Source organism: Dicentrarchus labrax, unplaced genomic scaffold (genome assembly GCF_905237075.1).
Source record: "Dicentrarchus labrax unplaced genomic scaffold, dlabrax2021, whole genome shotgun sequence".
Taxonomy (NCBI): domain Eukaryota; kingdom Metazoa; phylum Chordata; class Actinopteri; family Moronidae; genus Dicentrarchus; species Dicentrarchus labrax.
The window spans coordinates 7,971,775-7,983,872 of record NW_026136717.1 but is presented as its reverse complement, the minus strand read 5'-3'; the positions used below and the strand labels follow the sequence as shown (position 1 = coordinate 7,983,872).

Sequence of the window (12,098 nt, the reverse complement as noted above, 5' to 3'; positions counted from 1 at the left end):
ATTTTGCTTCCTTGCAACAGTCCCCCCTGCACACAACTTTGTGTATTAGCTGCACTGATTTGTTAGTGTGTCAGCTTAATTCATTAATTGGGGTTATTATGCTGGAAATCCAATATAAATGAGTATAATTGTAGTTTTCTGTGTGTCTACACATCAGAGCTGAACAAAGATTTACAGGTCTGGGTGTGACTGAAGGACCTATACACCGGCACCCATGTGGTTCTTCCGTGTTTGTCTGGTGTGCGTATTATTTGAGACCCATCTGTGTTGTTTCAGTCGAGCAAATCTCACAGGTCATCAGTGGAGCGGAATGCTATTTATATCTTTCATTATCCTCCCCCTCTTTCTCGCCTCTCTCCTTCATTCCTATTGTCTCTCGCCCTCTCTCACTCTGACCTCATCTTTCAGCTTTTCTCTTCACTGATTCCACCTGTTCGGGCTCTCTTGCGGCTCTCTCACACACTTTAAAAACCGCCTGCGCTCTTTTTGACTCTGCCTGCACCTCCCTACATTGCTCAAACCTTCACTCTCTCTACTCCAGCAACTTTTCAGAGTGGTAACCATCTAACCTTGAAGGTGCACACCTGTCTGCGGACAGAGGATACCAAACAAACACATTCACAAGATGACAGTAGCCACAACCATCCAGCTGCCCACCTGCCCAAACCCCTCCGCACACATAAACATCTGCTACTTACTCAGTGATTTCTTCGGTGACCGTGTGCTCAACCTGGAGTCGAGAGTTGACTTCAATAAAGTAGTGTTTGCCGTGTTTGTCCACCAGGAACTCCACAGTACCAGCGTTCTCGTAGCCCACCTGCAGCAAAACAACATGGCAAAAAAGCAATTTTAGAGCTCTGAACTAACATTATTAGTAAAAATGTTTGTTATGTAAACACTGAAGAAGGAGCGCTCACTCATGTTAATGATCCATGAAAACAAAAGGACAAAAGAACTCACTGTCTGCTCTCCATTAAAATATGACTACATAAAATGAGGAAAGAATAAGCTTTGTGTTTTATTTGTATAGAGAGAGTAGGGCATTTTTCATCATTTTCTTGTAATGCAATAATTAGACCATTAATCAACAGGGATTTATTAAAAGCTCAGCATCATAAAAGCCCATTTTCTTCCACTACCTTTCAGCTACAACACTACAATCAGGATCACAATCAGTGTCAGGTACAGCAAATATACAAGAATTTGTCTCAGTGTGCAGGGACAATAATATGTCCCCTAACTATGACACACAGTGCAAACATGGTAGAAAGACTGGGCCTTAATTTGCTCAGAAATTAGGTTTATATAACATATGGGCAAACATTTATTTTGATAGGATATTTGGAGTTACACCAACAAATTATCTATTTAAACTTGAACGTAATCACTTTATACATAGAATACATATATCCTCTAAATGCAGGCTCTTTTAACCCCTCGCTTTCGCCTCTGTGTAAAATGTAAAGCTGAAATTGGTACCTAAACACATGGCCTATCTACAGAAGTATTGGTATGGAATCCAAGGCAAAATGGAAGGGCTATATGACCAAGATTTAGAAATGAGTTCTACGTCTTTGATTTTGGGCCTTCCAACTGGCAACTTAACTACTATAGCTTGCAAAATGTTATGATATAATATTCTTACTTTAGCTGCTAGAAAATAATATATTATTACAGGGGACCAGAGAAGGGCCCTTCTGTTAAGTTATATTCGAGCTGGTTTGGAATACCTTAGTATTCTACGTACTGAAGCAGATCAGTTTAGAAAGTCCAGCAGCCCTATGTTATGTTGGACCGGATTTTTCTTCCATTATTTTATAGGCTGTAACATGTGATTTACCTGCAACATAGACTATTTCTTGTACCTTCCTGTATGCTTGTTGAACTAAGCATGAAAATCTAAAAAAGATTTTTTATTTTTATTTTAAATAATGAAAATGTCAATATACAAGACTGAAATGTAATCTACAGAACAGTACAAATCACATAGCAGTGTAGACTGAAGCTGTATGGTTCACAATATAGTGGCAGATGTAATACATAGGGGCCACCAGTTCAGTGGACCACAAGGAAGTAATGCTGACTCAAATAAGATGGAAAAAGCTCTCAACAGCAAAGCCCAGCACCTGAAACCGCTTACTGTACATCTTTGAGGCACATGGATCATTACTGTTGTTCTTGACAGCCGGTTCAGAGATGACTCAGTTTGTAACAAGCTTCTAAAAGAGCTACAAACAGCATCTTTGACTTCTAAAAGATGCTTTTCACTTCCTGGAACAGAAGTGTTCTCATTTTAAATCAGCACTGTGGTGTTCAAATGTAGCATTTAAAAATACAATGCACTGCTCTTTATACCTTTTAAAACAATTAAATGGCTACTTTTATTAGTCACTCTTCATTTGCCAGACGATAACAAAATACAATCCAATCTCTAGCATCCTCTTCAGACATAGTTTCTTTTCAACTCAGTATATTCTTTTTAAGTTTTAATTATACGTGTTCATTATGTGCAGATGACTGAACATTCCCATTTAGATTTTAATGTCCATTTTAAATATGGCTGTTACAATGGTGGCCTTTTCATTATTTTCCACCACACACTGCTGCTATGTCTTTGCAATTTTTTGGCGGAATGTGACTCAGCCTTATGTACCCCCTTTCTTTTTAAAATTTAGACATGTAATCTAGTGTAATTATTATGCTTTGCTACAATTGGGCTGTTCTGTGTTTTTTTTATGTTTTTTTAGTTGAACATGCCTGCATTCGGAGTAAAACATGATAACTGTGAGGGAGACCAACACTGGCGTTTTCCATACTCATCCTTCAAAACTCCACTGTGGGCTGTCTCAGCTCCAGTTTAATTTTGCCCAGTGGGAGCTGCAAGCAGAGTGTAATTGCTATATAAATGCTATATAAATAAAGTGTACCATTATTATCATTATAATTTTGAGACTAGGCAGGTTTTCACAAATTACACAGATGATTTGAGCAAAGCAATCTGATCGCAACCGTGTCCCAAACATTTTCACCAATTTAACCACAATCAGAACAGCTCAAGTTCCTCAGATCAGATCCAGCCACATCACTGATTACTCCTATAATCAAAGATTTGCCATTTTATGAAACGTACCCAATTTTGAGGGAAGGAAATATTGAAAGAAAGCAACAGCCAAACATCAGAATGAAATTAGAGGGCTGCATGCAATCAAATGTCCAACACACAGAACAGCAAATCTAATTATCACAGATGTGGGCAACCCAAGAAGTAAATCTGAAAAATATCCCAAACTATCTGATGAACTGCTGGTGACAGTTTTGTGAGTTTGGTTTCTTCCACCCTCTTTGTGCAGTGTTGAGCATTTTGTGGAAGTTGGGGGTGAACAAACCAAGAGAAGTGAATGACCCAAACCAATTTCTTCCATCTTCAAACAGAAAAATGCATGTTTAGTCTTTAATTGTTAAACCAGCCAAGTGCCTTAAGGACAGCTTTGATTTCCAACATTTGTCAAGACAATCAAATGCACACAGGGATAAAGAGGGCTGGATTCCAGAGACAAAGATGGCCCTAAGCTAAAACTGTAGCTATTAGAATCTGGCATCCATTCATAAACAAAACAACTTAAAAAATGCTCAAAAATGAACAATCCATCATGGATAATACACAGGTATGTAAACAAATTAGTAAAACAACACCTGTTCAGAGTGTGTCAGCGTCTTAATAAGATAATATCTAGTATAATTAAGTAAGATGTGAAGTAAATTCACCTCAAGAGGAAATTAGACACAGATCAGGAGCACAGTACACACACCCACATGAAACGCACATATTAATATTCACTGTAACCTTGTAAAACATCATCTTTGTAAAAATATTCAGAGACACTCAGTAGAGTTTTCTCTACAGAGAGAAATTAGTCCCATTTATGGTATCTGTAGCTGCTCTCAGGTTTTACCATAGAGACCCATTAAGGAATCTCTCTCACACACAAGAAGATCAATAAACTAAACTGTATGAGAACATACATACTGGGATATGGGAGGGCACATACAAACACATAAAACACAAAGCACCTAGACGCTCAAGAGCTGTAGATTTGTTTGTGTTGTTGGGATGATTAATACAGAACCCTTGGATCTCAGGAATCCGAAAACACAATCACACACACACACACACACACACAAAGTGCAAATCCATATGCATGTGTACTATATACACATGTATATGTATGTCTATATGCAGTCCACATATAGACTGACTGTATATGCTTATTGCTAGGCTACTCGCACACAAAATGCTAATTTGCAGCTTGAGTCACCTTTCCCTTAACCTTCTCTGTGTGCAGCCAAATATTTCACTGTGCTTGCATGTGTGTGCTTCCTTTACAGCCCGTGATGACAAATACATGTAGCTAGTGCCCAAGGCCTCGCTGATACCGAACTGTAACAGTGAAAAAAAGACGTAGAAGACACACTCTAGCCTTCACATGCACAAGGTCATAAAGGCAAGCACACTTCGATAGACTTTAAGCAAACGGAAATTCACACACATACCAAAATGTGTCACTCCATATTGCACTCACTCACACACACTGAGTCAGTGAGTGAAGTAGCAGCCAGTGTAACAGATTGAGTGGTCACTGTTTTATAAGGTCTGACAGTCAAGTCAATGGGCTGTACTAGCACAAGGAGAGGTTGCTGTGGTGTCGCATGCACGCATACTAACACACACGCACTCTTGTATTAGTAGTATAATAGTATTTTTAATAAGCATCATGTGCACTCACACATTTAGCTGTGTGTGCGTTTGAGCTCAAACAATCCCAGCACTGATGAATGTACATTGGTGTATAGCTTTGAATAGGAAGTGACAGAGACAGATAGCTGGCACTGTACGACACAGAGAGAGCAAGAGAGTGAAACAAAATGCTTTAAGAACAATTCATGAGTAGTGGGAGGAAAAAAAGGGGAGTCTAAATGGATGGAGGAAGGAGGGGGAGTTAAAGAACGATTGATGGATGGATCAAATGAGGACAGAGGCAAGGAATTAGTGTGTTCGGATGGAGTGGAGAGAGAGAGAGAGAGAGAGAGGACAACGAGACGTATAGTACAGGGTGATAAAGAGTGGATTAGATGGAGTAATCAGGGTAGGGAAGAATAGCAGAGGTTCAGTGATGGAGGGACTGTCCCTCTTCCCGGTGTATCTCTCTCTCTCTCCCCAAGCACTTCAGCTTGAAATCATTTATGTGAAACATTATTACAGGATGTCAAAATTCAAATTCAATGAGTACCCTTGACAGTTTTTTTTCCCCCTTTTGCTCCTTAGCGTCTCGCTGTGCCAGAACATTTTTCAAAGAGTTCACAATAGTGGAAAACGTTGGGTGAAATAATTTATCAACAAGATGGAGCAAAGCAGAGGCGGCATAAAGACCCAGATTGCAAAAGAGTGGTCATTTTTTTCGCCTTCGGTTATTGAAAGTGTGCTGCCCGAGATCCTCAAGGCTAGTTACATTTTAGTGACTGCACACAAGACTACAAGAGATTTCACTCATGTCTCCTGTCTGTCACAAGGTGAGGTGCAGCAGGGACACAATCAAGGAATTGGGTGACTCAAGAAAAAACAAATGTGATTAATCTTCTATACAAATCCTATTGTAGTCTCTGTTGTTGCTGATTGCAAGGTTAGAGGTGGGCAAACATTAAATCAGTGAGTCTTTGCAATAATGAAAAGGAATGTATAGTGGCAGGGAGATGATGTTGGGGGAGTGTTTAGAAAATAGGGCTGGAAATGCTGCTGCTGACCACTGCATCCTTCATGGCCACATACTTGTCAAATAATTATTTCCAGGAGGATAATTATCACAAGACAAGTAGAGTCTCACGATGACTCAGTAGCTTTAGTTTACCCCAGCGGCGTACACAGTCTGAGCACAACTGAGGTGGAACGCACATCAGTGTGTCCCTGATATATGGTGGAATGGGAGGTTTGTGGAATTATTTTATGGCAAAATCTGATGCCATTTAGTCTGCAAGACACTGCAGAGGAGACCTTCCAGCAGTCAAGGAATTCCAGCTTTTCTGACAGCAAAGAGGATCTTGGCTGTAACTGTTGGTGCGTGTCTGTGCAGGTCATAATAGAAGGCCCTTCCCTTGTGACTTCGCTGTCCCTTTCAGCAATTTCATATCTTCTTTTGCGCACACACACACACACACACACACACACACACACACACACACACACACACACACACACACACACACACACACACACACACACACACACACACACACACACACACACACACACACACACACACACACACACACACACACACACACACACACACACACACACACACACACACACACACACACACACACCTCAGGAGTCAGTCAGCAATAAATAATGGTATTAGGAACAGTTTATAGCTGAATATCGTCGGCCTATGCTACGGTTTAACATTTATCATAATGGTGGTGCCTAGAGAGCCTAATATTTTCCAAGGTGGTAAAAAGTTTGAGAAACACTGCTGTAATTAATTATTCTTAGATTCTTAGATTCCAACTAAATAAGATACTCGTCTCCCAGATGACTGTCATTACAGAGGCTGCGTACCCTCTGGTTTCTATCCAGCCCTTTATATCTTCCAGTGACATCAGGAATTCTGGTGGTGTTGACTTTAAAATGACAAACAGCCTGACTGTACTTTACACTTTCATACAACACATGACAAAGTTTAAATGTAGTCTGAAGTACATTAAACTACAAATTCTACATAAATATCCCACAACATCGTACTTCTGAGGCCACTTTTGCATGAACCGATCTTTCAGCCTCTGTTCACATTCTTAAGTATTTTTGTCATGTTTGCACACATACTGTAAGTTTGTGTGAGAGCAAAGGGACAAAGTGCAGAGAGTTTCCGAGTGTTGGTGCTTTAAGTTCATTGCCGAGGGGTACTATACAATTCTTTTGTAACCTAGAAAAGATTAAAGAAGGCAGTTTTGAGAAGTGCTCTTACTATCCTTTTGTTTGCATGAGTATTTTGTGTGTGCGTAGTCATGTTTTCTGCTGGCACTGCACATTGTCTAATCTTTATCTTCTTTGCCAAAGCAGAGTGATGTTGGGGATTTAAGTTGCACCGACTCTTGTAAGTGTCGGAACATTATCAGTGTGATCCCTTTTGGCTTTTAAAGCCTCAGTATGTTTGATTCAGCAATTTGTGATTAGCCCTAATGTGTGCATACTGGTGACGGAGTGCCATATTACTCCATTGTTACGTTGATGGTGCAGAATAAAGATGCCATAGATGATACCGCGTTCAACCCGTTTATTTCATAATACAACATGCAGTCACTGCAGTGCCTGCCTTTTGTGTGTCATAAAATACTCCTTTTAGGCACAAAAACCTTCATCCCTGAGAGTGTGCGCAGGTGTATCGAATACTTATTATTTGACAATTAATTAGTCAAGTTATTATTTGCAATTTTTTTTCTTGTTCTTGCCAGCAAAATATTGGGTCAGGTTAGCTCTGATGAAGACTGCATGAGTGTATAAATGTATTTATTCTGAGCCTCATCTTTATTTGAGGTTTCGGTTTTTGCAAGGACACACAGGCAAAGAAGAGAGATGAGGGCTGGTGCTAAGCATTACAATCATTTTTGTCTTTGAACTCAAAAGTACAGAAACAAGCGACTACATAGAAACCTGGCTTGGATTAGTCATGGAGAGAAGGAAAGGGACTCTTTCAAGATTTCTTTCACAGATTTTCAATTAAAGTTGAGCCCACAACACTGCTTTGAAAACAGTAAAATTCTCTCCAAATACCACCATGCACACACATACGCTCTCAATGGTCATGGGTCGGCGCTCACACTACACTTACTCTTAGTCTAAAAAGGAAAAATTATTTCTTCTCAAGGTTGTTGCTGCTGCCAGATTGCTGTCACCACATGCAAATCCTATGAGGAACAACAATATAGATGATTCACTGCACACCACACACAGAGCCAGTCCAGTCCCATGCCATCTCTCCCCTCAATGCCCCACATCCACCAGCCCAAAAACCGTGCATCCTGGGTCATGAAATGTCCAGGGGCAGTCAAAGTAATGTGGTACATGGTCTTCGCCTTTATGTGTGGCACGCATAGCACAGCAGAGGGAACAAAACAAATCAATCCTACAATCGATGGTACTGACCTGTTAAATGGCTATGTCTGGTCACATCAGTGTGTGCTTTCGTGTCTGTGTGTGTGGTGGAGTATGGCTTGTCAGTTTACTGCAGGGTGACATTGAGAACACAGGTTTTAAAATACTTGTGGGGACATCGAAGAGATATTTGTGCCATGTAAGGGAGGTCTCACTGGAGAAACAAAATATGGGTTTGTTTTATGCAGTACACGTCCTCTCCGTTGAGCTTTCGCACAATTTTGTGTCTTTTAAATAGAGTTTGCACGTTGAGACATGTTCCTTCAGTATGATCAACATGGGCACTGTTGTTTATTTTGCTTCATTCCCATACACTTACTCCCATAAAATACTCAGTATACCAAATGTGTATTGATCCAAACAAACGCACTCTTTACTCCTCTTTTAATTTTGGTTAAATACATTTTTATACATTTCCTTTGGAACGAATGGGCTTGGAGCCCAATGCCCTGACAGGAAAGGGAAGCCAGTTTTGGTGTTTTCATGGTGATTTAATGATTTATTGATTTATTGACAATAAGAAAAATATATAGACTTAAGCCAGCCATATCCTCCAAATAAAATCAATGAAACTACATAGTTTTGATGAGGATATGGGTGCTTTTATCACAGCTGATCTGGAGCTGTAAGACCACCTCAGTTGAGTCCAGGACAAGTCCAAGAGCTGAGGATGAGTTAAGTCCAAAAGCAAGCTCTCTTTCCAGTGTGGACAGGGGAATTATTAGAGCAACAATAATGCTATACAGTACTCACATGCCCATATGTACATTGAAAAAGAGACTTCTTAACCTATCCTACAGGGAACTTGAGGGGTTGCTTTACAGCACTAAAGGGAAAATATACTAAGGGAAAGCTTCTGGCATTGCCATTGGGTGGAATGAGTAAAACACAGATGAGGTGGGAAAATCCCTACATCTTAATTTTCTGTGAAGCCCAAGGGACAACTGCACACAGTCACAATAGTGAGGAAGAGGAGGGGAGAAGAAGCTCTGCTATCTTTATGACAGCAACAGAGTTTAGGGCAAATGTGGCCTTCAATTTGAAACATCACTGCCATGAAGTAGCGGCTTATCATAAAGACGTGTTTCTCTTTGTGTATAATACACAAGGGTATTACAATCTGAAAATGAAATGCTGTTTTAAAAGGTGATATAGTAACTTTAGAGGCACACAGTCACATTACCCCTGCAGTTATTACCTAAGCAGATCCTTCGGTACCTCTCATCTGATCACCGCTGCTTCTTCTTTTTTAACTGCAGTTCTCTTCTTTCCTTTCTTCATTTCTTTCCTCTTGTGGGGATTGGAGTTAATCTGGTGCCAAGATTTTGCTGTAATCTGATCCAATTCCCTTTTCAGACTCCCGACACACACAACTCTCATCCGATTCATTGCTGATACAACCACAGAATAACACAAACACACACGCATGCTCACAAATAGATCAGCTCCATTTCGGCAGTGCCACCTCTCTAATCCTTTTGCTGCAGGGAGCTGCCAAAGCAGCGGTGCTCACCCACCCGAGCACACAATGCACACAACCCAAAAAAAACACACAAACATACACAGTAATGCACACAAAGCTCAGTATGCATGTGCACACACACACAAACATACACAGTAATGCACACAAAGCTCAGTATGCATGTGCACACACACACAAACATACACAGTAATGCACACAAAGCTCAGTATGCACACACACACACACACACACACACACACACACACACAAACACACACACACACCTCAGGAGTCAGTCAGCAAAAATAATGGATAGGAACAGTTTATAGCGAATATCGGAGACGGTTTAACATTTATCATAATGGTGGTGCCAGAGAGCCTAATATTTTCCAAGGTGGTAAAAGTTTGAGAACCTGCTGTAATTAATTATTCTTAGATTCTTAGATTCCAACTAAATAAGATACTCGTCTCCCAGATGACTGTCATTACAGAGGCTGCGTACCCTCTGGTTTCTATCCAGCCCTTTATATCTTCCAGTGACATCAGGAATTCTGGTGTGGAACGCACATCAGTGTGTCCCTGATATATGGTGGAATGGGAGGTTTGTGGAATTATTTTATGGCAAAATCTGATGCCATTTAGTCTGCAAGACACTGCAGAGAGACCTTCCAGCAGTCAAGGAATTCCAGCTTTCTGACAGCAAAGAGGATCTTGGCTGAACTGTTGGTGCGTGTCTGTGCAGGTCATAATAGAAGGCCCTTCCCTTGTGACTTCGCTGTCCCTTTCAGCAATTTCATATCTTCTTTTGCGCACACACACACACACACACACACACACACACACACACACACACACACACACACACACACACACACACACACACACACACACACACACACACACACACACACACACACACACACACACACACACACACAGTCCCATATGCACCCACACGTTCATATTCATCCCAGCTGTAATCGAAAGGAGCTTGACCGGAATCCCTCCACACATTTACCAATTCATGTATTCATCCCTTCATTCCAGCTTTTCTTCAGGCTCTAAGTCTATCATTTATTTCTTTCTCCTTCAATCATGCCTGTCCATACTCTCAACTTCTACCTCCTGCCTCTGTAATTAAGATTCTGCTCATCGTCCCTTCTTCTCCACAACCCATTTTCCACAGTTGCAGCCTCATTTTTATGCTAAATAATTTGCTCAACATGAGCAGGACAACATGTTTGTTTTCCCATTACAAATCTGATGACCAAACATACTTCATGAGTATGAGGGATACAAAGGCTTTCGCAGATCTGAATGGGAGTGATAAAACAATAAATTGATACTTATTTCTATTCTCATGGGAGAGGTTTTACTCAAGAGGGCCCTGTAATTGGAAATTTTACTTATTATGTCATTAATTCTGGTGGAGTATTGAGTCGGGATAAGACTCCCTCCTGAATAGATGCTCAAATTACCCCATGTAAGTGTTTGCTGAGCCTGGTCATTAGTATGACATAATGCACCCTTAACAAATTCTCAATTTAGGACCAGAACACCCAAGCTTTGCTAAAAACATGTTTGCGACTGTGGCCTTGTGTGATTCAATTCTGGGGATCTAGGCTCTTCTCCATGGTTAAGCTGTCAAAAATAGTCTAAACATACAGCACACATACTAATGAAGAAAGAATTAAGTGTGCCAAAAGTAAGAGAACACTCATAATATGACTGAGATATAGCTAAGTTTTGTTGGAAGAAGTCAGTCGTCTGATATTACAGAATCTGACATCACTTTAAAAATTAGCTAAATGCTAACATCAGCATGCTAATATTCTCACAACGACATTGCTGATGTTTAGCATGTTAACATGTGTTAATAAGAAATAAAGTGCAGCTGAGGTTGATGGAAACATTTTAAGAGTATGTAGACATAAACCACAGTATTGGTCAATTTATGCTAAGGGGGCATGAGTGTTTCTTAGTAAAATGTCTGGACAACTACTGCATTAATTGCCATTAAATTTGGTGAAAATGTCAGAATCATAGCAGTACTAGAGTAAAAGTCAAGTGATCACCAAAGGTCATTAAGATTCAACCTCTGCACACTATGAATATCTGTTCAAACTTCATGTCAATCCATCCGATAGTTCATGTAGTTAAGTCTGAACCAAAGTAGCAGCTCGCTAGAGTGAGCAACATTGCCTCTCTAGAGTCATGCTACAAGCATGGCTAATAATAAATTACTAACCTAAATTAATTACTACTTTCACCAGACTACCAACAAAAAAGCTACAAACCTATATTATATAAATAAAACAGTGAGAGCTCTTTCTTTTTCTCTCCATTTCTGCTGCACCCTCCTTCTGTTCACTGCTCTCTGATCCTTTCCTTTTCTCCCTTCCCTCTCTTCCTCCACATGGCCACAAGTCA

General features: G+C 40.3%; 1 protein-coding gene across 1 annotated transcript in view; it reads right to left on the bottom strand.

Annotated features, from left to right (window-relative positions):
• LOC127379184 (pyruvate carboxylase, mitochondrial) overlaps positions 1-12,098 on the bottom strand; it is a 282,379-nt gene that overhangs the window by 223,326 nt on the left and 46,955 nt on the right. The window contains exon 10 of the mRNA XM_051428466.1: positions 699-817. Within this exon, the coding sequence (XP_051284426.1) occupies positions 699-817 (119 nt within the window). The remainder of the gene's footprint in view (positions 1-698; positions 818-12,098) is intronic.